Consider the following 13,397-nt stretch of genomic DNA (forward strand, 5'->3'; position numbering starts at 1 on the left):
TTTGTGTCTTTCACAACTGAATTTTAATTGAATGTGCTATTTCTGTGATGAGTCACATGCCTTCCGTTCAGAGCCAGAGTACACTGACCTTCAGTGTGACGTACAGTCAGAGAGTTGTGTGATGAGTCATAGCGCACATTAGCTTTGATAATCTGTGAAATGCAAAAAGCTGTCTCGTCTTATTTTGGTTTGTTGAATTCATTTGTGTGTGTGTGTTTTTTTTATTTGCTGAAAACAATTTCAATGGTTCTAAAACAGCCAAGATGTGTAGAAGACAAAAGTATGTTCCGTGTTTATTTTCCCCAACCGCTAATTAGTTTAACAGCTCACAACTCACTGACACGACCTGTGGCAAGGTTTCTAATATAGTCTTGAGTTTCTTGCTTTAATGACATCAGTGATTTATAATTTCCCATTACACTTCTGGTCAAGGTTCACACACATGCCTCATGCACCCACTTAACACCTATGATAACGCTCGGCTCATCTCCATCCATCCATTCTATTTGTATGTGAATGAACCAAGGACCTTCTTAGTAAGATGGGCGAATGCTCACTTTAATTTGAATTGCTGATTACTAACTACACATTAAAAATGTAAAAGAAGAAGAAGAGAAAATGTACCACGTTTAACTGGTGCTACGAGAAATACAGGAGCAGCCATTGTATGAACAGAATGGAATTAGACAATATCAACTCATCCAGCATTTGAACAATGATTTGTATCATCGTTCGGCAGTCTGGAAGTTAAAGTTGCAGCAAGGACCTTTTTTTTTTTTAAGCGTCACAAACTCTTCAAAATGATGATTTGTATTCGCAGTCACAGCATTAGGTGTTCGGTCCTATAATAAACGGGCATCACCTTGAAGCATGGAGCCAATTCATCCATGCCACCAGCAGGAAACGGCTAACCAGTGTCCTGGGAAAGTGTGAACATTTAGTCCGATTTTGCATTAAAACAGTCGAAACATTTTGTCAGTCTTCTGTGTAGAACAAGTGCTACAGAAAGCAAGTTCACAAACAGACTCAATAATATCGATCCACACACTATGTACTAAAAGTTTGCCCTAACATTGTCTCGAATTAGCTTAATAATCATTGGTCATTCCCCAGTGAGGATTAAGTGTATTAACAATGAGCACTGGAGCGTTTTATTGCTCATGAATTCAACTTCTTATTTGTAAAATAAATCTTTTATTTCTCATTGAAAAAGTTACACAGTCGAGCCTTGAAGGGTTACACACAAAGAGGTCGGGAAACCATTTCAATCAAATGTCAAATAAAGTGTCTCTACGAGTCACTGCATCTGCTACAATTAAACCATCAGTTTTTCCCTGTGTGCATCGAGGTAGTGAGAGGATTTAGTACAGATGAAGAATGATCCCCTCCAGCATTCCTTTGTTTTTCCTGGCCCGTCTGTTTGCAAGTCATGGTACTTTGGGAGCCAGCATGGCTCCACCAGAGGAGTCCGCCTAACCACTGTAATTGTGCCGTGCCCAAGCCGCCTTCCCCAACCCTGGGATTGAACCATGAAATATTTGAAAATGTCGGGGTTAGGAGAGGGGGGTCTCTGGCAGTGCAACGTGAAATGTGAGACCATACAGCATCTTTAACAAGGGGGCGGATGGAAAGCCAGCCAGCCAGCCAGCCAGCCGGTCGGGCAGCCGGGGCACACGGTGGAGTCCTCTGAAGGAGAATAATTATGGATGTAAGAGGAGATATTGCACTGGGAGCAGATCAATAGTGCCCACGTTCTGCTGGCGCTGAGGCCAGTATATTTCTGTCACAGCAGGAGGGAGTGCAGGATATCAGCTCGTTGCTTGAGGGACTCAGAAGTTTGAACACCGATGGGTTCCCCGTGCCCGTCCTCCCCCCAAATTAACTGCTGCTCTGAGTTTGGCTGGCCGCTCCCCCCCTCCAATCCTCTTATCCACACAGAGTTGGCAGGAGGACTTGCCTGGCCCTTGTCTGCTCATGATTGTGTTCCCACAGTCCAGGCCATACAGTCATGTTTTCCAGTGTTATTTGGAGGATTCCCTTATTCCTGTCATGGTTGGAAGGCTCTGAATAAGAAAATGACAAAAACACAATCAACAAGCATGAGCTAACCAACCGTGACACCAACTCAGTGTGTCCCAAGCCAGGGTTAATGGAATCTTTGTGTTTAGTTTCAAAGTGTCTGCATTTTACTGCTCCAATTGTTGTTTTTATCCTTTATCGTGGGTTTATCAACTCCACTGTCTTTATAAAGCAGCTTTTGTACAAAGATGCAAATAGGAAAAAGATACGGTGGCCAACAAGCGCCAATGCACTGCAATTTCCCAAAAACATTTCAATCAGGAGCAAGATTTCGAGGTGTGTCGTAATGTGTAAAGAATATTTAGAAAATGTTACATACATTACATTTTAGATAATAAAATGCAAGAATTCAATGACGGGATTCAATTCATGCAATTCTGCTAAAAAAAAATGAAAATAGTAATAGAGAAAAAAAAGTGATGTACTGTAAGAAGTAAAAAAGTCCTCTGCCCTCCACACAGTTGTTAATCTGGGAAATGGCCATCTTGTGCCACATCAACAGTTTTGGCCAATCCAGAGACAAAGCTCTCATGTCCCCTGTGTACACAAATGGTTTGAATTTGTCGGGTAGCTTTTTTTTCTCTCTGGGTTTTTCATTGTCTGAAGCATGCGAGTCCCTCCAGAGCCGATCTTTGTTTCTCATTAAGGGGTAAATAGAGCAGGCCAACTGTTCATATATTTATTATACACAGGAGGGCATGGTCACTGTTCTCGACAGTTCAGTGCAGAAAAAAAAAGCAGTTTGCTTCCTTGACCTTTTGTCTTCAGCGCCTGCAACCAAACGTCTACTGAATTTAGTGGATAATAAGCTGCGAGATACTGACAGACTCAGATGAAGTTTGGTTGAACCTTGTCAAGAGTTTTCATGCCATACTATTCACAATGACCGAGGGAAAATAAATAAATTGTATTAATTTTCGGCATTCAAAGGTCATTTATTGCAGCAGAGTTTGTGCTAAAAACATGTCCAAAGTGCGTGCATCTATTCACAAAAAAAGAGAATCAAAACAGGAGGAAAATAAATTTGGATTTAATTAATATGACAGTAAGATAGAAATGGAAACTCTCCGACTGTAAAAGAGTATTTGTTTGAAATGTTGAATATTACAAGTTAAACAACGTTTGAAATAAGAGCTTGACGGAACATCTGTAGATACACATGAACAGTCGTTTAAACTTCTCCGCTTCATCAGGACTATGGAGGTGTGTTTGATTAGACTGAGTCACTTGCAGCGTAAGCAAACAGCTTAAAATGCCATAGACTCACATTTTTACTGTTTTAATAGTAGCTGGAAAATGCAATATCACTCTTTTCTTCCTACCTTAAAAGCTTCGAAAAGAGTTGTAATGAAACAAATAGAGTATGAATGTGGGCTCCCCTTACCCATGAAGGAAACTTCTTTAAAATCCTTTAGCATGAAATTAAACGAGGAGACATTTAAAACTATCTAAACAAGTTATTAACGATTCTTTGTCTAGCTAGTGCGCCACAACACATCTTTTATTGAACTTACAGATACATTATTGACCCTGAAAATATCCCCTAATTGCTGTTCGCAAGATTGCAGTTGTGTTGCTGTTTATGGGTGACTAAAAAACAGTCTTGCATCCTGAAAAACAACCGTTCAAACAATGTATGAAACGAACTGAAGCAGAAGTCAGACTTAACTTGAGGACACTCAAAGGAGCTCAAGGCTTGTTTTCATGATCTCAAGCTAATTTTTCAGGTGAACTTAGGAGGTGTATTGTCTGTGTTGTATTAAGTGACTCTTACCTGCTGGTAATGAAGTAACCTGAACTTCATCTTTTTGCTTTCAAAGCAAAGTTTTCAAAGTTTTTCTTTTCAAAGTTAGTGGGAGAAAACGGTTTACCTTTTGTATGTTGGAAAATAAAAAGAAAGTATAAAATAAGCTGAGTAGAAATGAATGAGGGTTATAAAACTAGTTAAAAAAGTGTCAAATTCATCCACCATGATGACTACGTCCAGTGTTGTCCCTTGTGAGATAGCCAGTGTCTAGCAGTCTGACGCTGTTTGTTGACCCCTTGTTACAGCCCAGAGGTGAGATGTGTGATAGAGACCCTCTGTGCTGATAAGGCCATCAGCCTGATAACTAACTCCCCCCTGCAATAAGCTGCTACCACTGCCGCCTCGGCTTCCATTAGCCCCACCAAGCCGTCTGAATGCCTGCCCGTTCCCTCTCGCTGTGATCTGAGGTTACATCCTCTGTTCTGAGTCCCTTATGCAAACGCTGCTTTCACCATGCTGAGATTGCTATCTGCGGAGATATTTATGTACTGCACATGTTTCCGATTGTTTAACCTTTGGACCTGTGCTGGAGGTGCTGCTGCCGTCCCTGTGGGCTTGCTAAGAGAACGCTCTCCTGCCCTTGGAGGCCGACGCAGATAGATGGGAGCACAGGCTGTTGCTATGGCTGTTTAATGGACTGGCATGCAAGGGCACTGTAGAAATTGGTCACATGAAAGAGTAGGTCGACCTCGCACTTTTTTTTTCTTGGAGCACAGTCTAATGAATTTGGTCAAATTTATAACTACTGACTCTGAACAGTTGGCAAACACGGTATTCTATAATAGTAGAAATGTCCAGCCATTAAACACATCTCATTTTGTTTGATGAAAAATCAGTCAGTAGAATATTATTTATTTATTTGCTTTTTCTTTTTTGGCATTGGAGCTGCCCCAGTCAGGTTATTGGGCCAAATTGTAATCTGTCCTTTAATATGTGATATCTACTGGAGCCAAAGTCCAAATAAAAACTTGTGTATGTTTCCAGAAGCGTTTTTCAATCTGTTTTCGACTCATTGAAAGAAAAACTATTGACCCTGGTTCAAAATTATTGAGTGTTTGAGCTTGTATTGCTGACATTACAAGTCAAACATTGGTGTTTTATGTTGTTCTGTATAGTTATGTACTGTATGTATCTTTCAATACAGGGAGCGCTGGAGGGACTTTTATGACTGGTGTTAAATGGAACCATTGCGGCTGAACTTAAGAATGTAGATGAAAGCAATGAGGATGGATGGCTGCTAGCTAGCTCATATGTTATGTGTATGGAAGACTGGACTTGAAAAGATGAGAACACATTTGATTGGACGCAAAGTAGGTAAACACTATCGATTTTTACAATTAGGCATCACTTTCCAAGACCTTTCTGTGCCTAAAAAACCCACAAAACAGCATTTCCTGTCTTCCAGATGCTTACTCATGAGACAATATTGAGGCAGAGCTAATGTGCCGGTAAATCTTCAGCATCTTTTTTTAATTGCAGCTGCACATTAAGAAGAAAAAAATAATGGAGTATGAGACTCCTGATAATGAAATGATGTAATGTGCTAGACAGGCGATCTACTCTCAGTTTGAGCTGTTTGGCTGTGAACTGAATAAAGCACATAATCCAAACAACTGATGAGTTTTGGCCCGTCGTCAAGTTACTCACATTAATTACCTACTGCTGAAATGAATTGCCATCAGCAGTGTTTGTCATCGTAACCAGTGAAAGCTACAAATGAAAAGCTGCTACCTGAATAGTTTGAACACTGCTCTTTGCTCATGTTAATTAGCATCAACCAGCCAGGGTGTCTTAGTCACTCGCTTTAAATAGATCAAATAAATGTTGACATTTACATGCACTTAGGCAAGCAGGAGAATTGCTGCAGCGTACAGCCCAGCAAAAAGCATCTTCTTTTTTTTATACTATTTTTCCTTAGCCTTTTGTATACCATTAGCATATGCACACTCACATACTATTCCTGAGATCAGTACTGCTCCAGTCTGCATGCATTGCTTTCATCATGAACCCCACCCAATTGAACTACCGTTAAAATAATAATAGGAGTGGTCTACATCAGGGCGCCGCTGGCCGAGTTGTTAGGACATGCACCCCGTGTAAGGAGGCTGTAGTCCTGGAAGCGGACATCCCGGGATCAAGTCCGAGCCTGTGACTCATTTTCCTGACGTCTCTCCCCACTTTCTTTGTCCCTGAATTCCGACTCTATCCGCTGTCCCATCTTTAAAATGGGAGCATAAAAATTCCCAAAATAAATCTTTGTTAAACTTCACAAAACATACAGGGACACATTATGCAGGCTGTTTTCATACGGAACAACCTTTCAGCCTTCAAACATATTGAGTTTATTGCACGTGAACATCTGTGCAGCTGGATCATGTTGGAACCAATATTGAAAAATATGCTCATCGTTTGAATAAATATTCCCTTTTAATGCATTTGGATTGAGGGCATAAGAAAACCAATGTCACTTCTAAGCACAAGTGACATTGGAGTGTACAGCGTTGCATTATATAATGAACATATCCTGGGGCTAGCAGAGGGGTTTGATACAAGCTGAAAATTAAAACCATCTTATGCACTGCAGAAGGTTTTGCAAATGTAAATGCTCTATCTCACAACAATACACCATCTGGTTAACAGTGTGATAAAGAAGAGGGGGAAATAATGGAGTTATTTAAATACAAAATTTAAGCAGGTGTGCTTTATTTGTGCAGTTGAGTGTGCTTTTTCGACAACTTTCAAGACCTAAGAGAGACGCTGAGAAGAAGATACATTTTAGGTGATGCATCAGGGTGCTAAAGTGTCAGATGTAGATCTGTCGGTGCAAAATGAAAAACTGACTTTGAGATTGAACCTGTACAATCTCTCCGATGTTATACAAAAAAAAAAAAAAAAAAGAAGAAATAAGCAGGTAGGGATGAAACATGCCACTTAATGGCTCCGTAAAAGGGAAAGTGAAATGCCATCAGTTGTTGTTGAGTAAATTCCCAGAGGCAGTAAAAGTGGAGTGTGTTCCTTGGCGTGTGTTTACCCTCATGTTTGTGGCACGTCATGCTTGAGCAGGATTGCTGCATTCTCCTGGGAGCTCCAGGACTGCTCGGTACAGGTGATTTATTCCTCCTAATCTGTCCAGCACAGTAGCAGGCGGCCGCCTTCCTTCCAAACCAGCGTGAGCAAGGTGCTATCAGCTAGCGTGATCGTACTATAAGCCCACATATCATTGAGGTGGCAGCTTCCTGTTCACCTGGACTCTTGCTGGGGGTCGACATTCTGACATCCAGGAGGAGTCATGTTTGTGACCCGGAGGTCGTGTCAAGGGCGCTGACAATCCCCCCCCCCCCCCCCACTGATGCCATCGCCTTGATTAGTTATTCATTCTCCACCCTGCACCCACACACACACACACCCACACACACACACACACACACTCACCACCCTGTAATGTATGCTGTAGTAATCTGGCAGGAAACGCTCGAGTTGAATGCCAGATGTTGTTTTTACTGAGCATTTACTGAAGCTGTCTGACTCGCTTCACTGATGTCTTGCGCTAACATGAAGAAAACATGTCCTCTGCCATTGTTGTATATTTCTGTAAGTGGTGATAATTGGGTGAAGTATTTGAAATGCCATGACCTAGTCAAGCTCTATTTAGCTTCAAAGAGCTTCTAATGTAATGGATTTTTAATTTCCATCTGATCTGACCAGACCTGATAATTAGTTCTCCTCTAGTTGGCACAGTTTAGCAACAAAGCCAGATATTCTACGACTTTCAAGTGAGATATACATTTAATATCCTCCAACTGTATGACTGTATTATTATTGGAGTTAAGTCCACACCTGTTGAAATGAGTTCTCCATAGAACCACTATAAAGAGAATACTTGTATCTCTTCTGAAATGAATCAAAATGCTGAGAAAAAAAGAAAGCAACATTGAGTTCTTCTTCCGGTTTCTTTTCTCTCATTTTATTTATTGAGATTAAGATATGTTCTGACTCTTCCTGTTCTACTTTGTCTTCCTGTATCATAGTTGGTTTCCTGTATCATTCTTTCTTATGGTGTTGTGCTTGTTTGTTTCTGTTTTCTTTTTCTGTCTGACTTTTCTGTTTTTTAAAGGCCCTTCTACTGTAGGAACGGGCAAATTACCTCAGGCTTTTCAAAGCTGCGTCGTGTGGCAACGATTAACTCCATACTTGTCCCTTTACAAATAAGCGTGGAATAAATACCTGTAGCTAAATAAGATAAAGTCCCTCGAGATGAACCATCACATTTTCAAAGACGTCCCCGCGGAAAACACATTTTAAACCTGACTGAATAACTGACACCACACAAATTGTTATCGCTTCAAAGACAGACACCAGAAAAAAACACACAGAGGTAGGGGAAACATTACAACCACAAGATGGCCAAAGTAACAAAGAAAAGAGTGTGAGGGGATCACTAAATTCTATAAGATGTTTTTACAAATAGAAAGAGTGACAGCTTTAGTGATGACTAAAATGTTCTAGTTATCTAATGCTGAAAGTAAGAAGACAAAAAACTTGAAACATACATGTTGCAGGCAGCAGGTGCTTTGAACCTAAAAGCATGAGGGACAGATAAATAAGTCGGGGAAGAGTTCCTAGGGTGATAATTAGAAGAAAGAGGTACAGCATTCTGTTGTTAGTAAGGAGGATAATTGACATAATTACATGTGAACCGAACCTGGATCCAGTTCGTTTGTCTTTGTGACGAAGAGGTGCCACGCTAAGTGCATCAGACGTTGGACAATAATGACCGATAAAACTCTGCAGTCTAACATACGCTGTGTGTTTAGGATGAACAAGGTCTGATTTAGATGCATTTTCACATAAATACCACCACTTTAGTCCAGATCTGAACAGATTGGTTTAGAGTCATGCTGCTTTGGTCATCCAAGTAATTAAAAGGCTAGTATCTAAATAGCTCCACATTTGCCTTTGCATCGCACATCGTCATGTGAGTAAAGATCAATGTCAAGCCTTGCACCAATATAAAAGCATCATCAATTATAATTACAATAAGATCTGTCATCTTTACAGGTAGTTTCAATAATTTGGATCTGACTTATTGGAAGGCATTTTGTTTCTTCTTTGAGAGAAATGAAGGTGCAAATGATTAAATACGAAGGCCTGTATAATTTCGTTTTTGTTTACATTCAGTTTACATGACTTACATACTCTCATATTGTCATTTTTGGTTGAAGCAGGTCGATATTTTCCCTTTTTTTTTTAAAGATCTAACTTAAACCCACGTTTTTTTTTACACTTGCTGATCACATGGAGTATCAGAGCACAAGTTAGGAATCGTCTGACCTTTTGTTTTGTTTTTGGATGCATCTTCAGGCTTTTTCCTGTGGAGATTTGACATGTGGGAAAAGGAGCTTCGGGTCGGACTTGAACCCGAGCCGTCCACTCAGAGGACCTTAGCTTCCATACATGAGGCGCACCCTAACCACTCTGTCATTAGCACCACCACCTTTGCATTTTTCCAACTTAATACAACTGTTGAAATGAGTTTTCCATTCATAGCATTCGACTTAATACTTTTATCTCTTTTGAAATGGATCCTTATTGAAATGCAGAGAGAAGAATGAGACAACAAAAGTGTTGTTGTAAAAAGCTTGTCTCTATCCCCCCCCCACAAACACACACACACGCACAATGTCAAATACAATTCAATTTCTGCCTCAGCATCAGCTTAGGCTAACACGGTCAAGCAAATGCCTATTTTCCGAATGGCCTGAGGGAGTTACGCTTTTTCAGCTTATCAACTTTTATTAACCTCAGCACTGAGGTTTGCTCTTTGATTTAGATTCTTGGGAAACACTGAAATTGGATTTTTTTTTTTTTTGTGCTCTCACTCCTGCTGTGACATATGCTCAACAACTTGTTACACAGAGGAGGAAAACTAAACACTTGCTTTGGTCTGATGCTGGGAATATTCAGCGATCAGAGCCAATAACTTCTGCTATTACCTCTACTGTCATGTTTTTAAATACAGGTATTTGTTTCTAACATATAGTCACAAAGGAAGTCAGGAAAGTGGACCTAGCTATTGGTGGTTGTTTTTTTTACAATAAACAAGACCTTGGTGCGGCACTAGCTCAGTCTGTAGGGACTCGGGAACGGTGGGGTTGCGGGTTCAAGTCCTGGCTTGTCAGCTTTACTTTATCGAGTACTTGTACATTCTTTTCATGTCTGTAAAGCGCTGTGAATTGCCTTGTCTGAACAGCGCTGTACAAATAAACTTGCCTTTGCTAATGATTTCAAATCTTTCTTTGTCTGTCCTGTCATCGGAAGTGTCCATACTGCAAGCCACTCTACAGCATGTCAAAGCATCACAGAGAATACCCACAACCTTTGTCTGCACACACTGTTACTACACAAGGCCTGCTATGCACTCATCACATACAATGTCAGGGAAAACAAAGTGTGAGGCTTTGGAAACTGCCCTTTGCATGAAGTGTGTATTTCCTGTTTCATTTTGCTTGGCAAGATATTGTAGACACCCGCCCCCCTGACTGGGCTGTGGATTATTAGCTTAAGCTCTCTAAAAATATCCCTTTGACTGTTTAAGCCTCTGACAGCAGCAACATCTCACACATTCTGATAGCTTTATACTAACTATGGCTGCAGAGAGCTCATGAACTCAGCCTGCCTTGTTATCTTTTACCTTGTTTGCCCGAGAAAGAGCAGGAGGAGGAAATCTTTCCAGGCCCCCCGAAAAAGATCTGCAACAGTCCTCTGTCGGCGCGGATCATCAAAGGCGAGCATGCAATCACTGCAATCTCTGAACAAACGAGATGCTTTTTTGAGCGCGAGAGGATTTTGCCCAGATGTCACTTGAAGCACTTGTCATTGTTGCGACAGCTGTGGAAGCACGCGGGCCGTCACTTGGAAAAAGCGTCTTCTGCAACATACCAAAACAGCACACGTCAAATGTGAAACATACACAGCCTTGAACATAAAATTCCTGAATATTAATGCGGTAAGCCTCTTATGGAATTGTGACTTTTATTGCCTATCATTTCAGTTTTATTGGCTTGCCTGTGTAGTCCCGGTAATTGCGTATTTACTAGCATGCAGTATTTATCAAACCAATATATTAGGTTTAGCTGAGCTTATGCTACCAAATATTTTTGATGTTGGCATTCATAACAGCTCATAGAAATTAATAAATTCCTGAAAGGGATTACACCGTACACATGTGGCTCATAGACATTGCTTCAATTATCTTTTCTTCTGACGCCCACACTCTCTCCAAAGGCTTTTCTCACAAATATTAAAGCTGCTAACTAGAGAGAGACGGAGAGTGAAAAAGAGGCATGTGCCGCTCAACAGCACCATTGTTATTCCAGCCTTTTATTCATGTCTCTCTGCAACGCTTTGAGATGAAATATCACTGTTTTGACAAGACGTTTTCCAAGCTGCTCGCGTCTCCTGTGAGATGCCTCATGCTGGTCGGTGATGGAACATTTCTGAGGAGAAAAGTCAATATGTGGTTGTAAATAAATGAAAACAAATGTGAGACCAGAGACCTCGATAGATTGAAACGGCAAAAGGGGAGGGGGGGAAAAAAAAAGAAAAAGACGACTCACCTTTACTCGTTATAAAACTGCTTCTTGGCTGCACGGTTCTAATTGACTAGCCTCTCCACCTCTGTGTGTAAGGAGTGTGTGTTGTGGGTGATGAATTGACATATTGCTGGCGCCGTGATGTTGATTCAAGGCAAGGAGCCATGAGGCTTTCCTCCAGGGACCTGTAACCTTATTGTTCCGTGTCATCTTCTCCCCTTCTGTTTGAGGACCAGGTTGTCAACCTCTCCCCAAGGTCACACAAACACCCACCCCCTTTCAGCACGTAATTGGATTATTTAGAATCATAGCATCAACTTATTGCCCCGTCTGGGGTCAAAAGTGAATTTACTGCACAAGGTTTTCCGTCATGATTTGTGGCATCGTTCTGAAGTGACGAGCAACAGCTTCTGACACCAGTTAGAGGATCAAACCAGAGTCGTAGCATCCCTCAGCCTATTAAATTCATATCACATATTGAACATTATTGCTTAACATATTGCATCACTCTGCTGTGTTTTCAGATTTTGGTTTATTCCTTGCTCTTTCAGACATCCAGTCATTGATTTCCATTCAGTTCTACACACAAATCAATTTGCAGCATCTGAATCTGTTAGAGAAATGCTGGATTGCCTTGGGTTTGGTTTTTGTTTAGTTTTTTTTCTACCATCATTTTGAGTTGAGCTAAGAGTTGAACGGAAGAATGAAATAGGAAGTTTGAGCTTCTTTACCACACCATGATAAAGGAACTTAAAAGAAAGCGCGAGCGGAGTTGAATTGTACGTCTTTTCGCAGACTTCTTGTTGTTCACTGTATGTGTCGGAAAATTGGGATACAAAAGCACTCCTGGTGGATCTTTTGATATTTGCAGTTGTAACTTCAAAGTTAACCTTGAAGGATATTGGTTTAGCAAAATACACAGAACTAAACGACCACAAATGTATGAAGAAAAGGTCAACAGAATGCTGAACGTAAGATTGACCGTCAGCAGTCGCACCAAACACATCCACCTTTGTATTTATTTTATGATGTTCAAGTTTGTGCAAAGCTAAAACAAAGCTAAACAAGTCCTACAAAATACATTGAATACATTATTTTGCATGTTTAAAGCCCTCCCCAAGTTTTTTATTATTATTATTTGCAAAAGTAGCTTCGGCACATCTTTAGGTGTTCCTTCAAAAAAGTGGATGTTCAGTTGATTGGACACTAATAGAACCTCCTTGTATTGTGCCTCCTAAAAATAAAAAATATGAAACTACAGCATACATTTGCAGGACAAAAATCAATGTTAAAGTTAACATGACCTTTGGATTACTAGCAAAAAGCTACACAAACACTGGTGTAGGCTTTGAAAGTGCACCTGTTCAGAGACTAAAGAAACATAAAGTGGGTGTTGAATGCCTGCAGTGCCGGGGATTCCCACATACCAGCAGATATTCATGGTTTCAGAGGTAGTTTCATGGCTGCAGGCAGACGTGGTGTTATCTCATGCTGCTGTGGTAAGACTAGATGAAGTGGGGCAATAGATTAAATGGGTGGGCTGCATGCCTATTAAATCAGGAGCTGGCAGAGGAACACTAACTCAGGTTACCTTCTTCTCACGTGACACAGCCGCACATGTGAGGAGGAGGAAAGTGAGATGTCTTTACTTCACGTCTGCTGCGTGACACTCTGCTCTGTTTGTGACTCTTTAATTAACTGCTCATTTGTGTGTGTGTGTGTGTGTTTTTTCTCTTCCAGGAGGCGGCCACATTTGCCAAAGTGCTGGGCTTTGAGGTGAGTTGACCGGCAATTGCACACTAAACAGATCCATAAAGGTTTATTTTTGCTGATAATGAAGTTCTTTTTGGACAGTGATTGATGTGCTATTATACTCTCCAGGCCTTGCAGCAGTTGCTATGGAAACCTGGCAGTCGTCA

General features: G+C 40.8%; 1 protein-coding gene across 2 annotated transcripts in view; it reads left to right on the forward strand.

Moving 5' to 3' along the window:
* adkb (adenosine kinase b) overlaps positions 1-13,397 on the forward strand; it is a 111,929-nt gene that overhangs the window by 85,996 nt on the left and 12,536 nt on the right. For both annotated transcript variants that reach the window (XM_079372789.1, XM_079372790.1), the window contains one exon: positions 13,219-13,254. In XM_079372789.1, the coding sequence (XP_079228915.1) occupies positions 13,219-13,254 (36 nt within the window). The remainder of the gene's footprint in view (positions 1-13,218; positions 13,255-13,397) is intronic.

This window comes from Symphodus melops, assembly GCF_947650265.1.
Source record: "Symphodus melops genome assembly, chromosome: 21".
Classification (NCBI taxonomy): domain Eukaryota; kingdom Metazoa; phylum Chordata; class Actinopteri; order Labriformes; family Labridae; genus Symphodus; species Symphodus melops.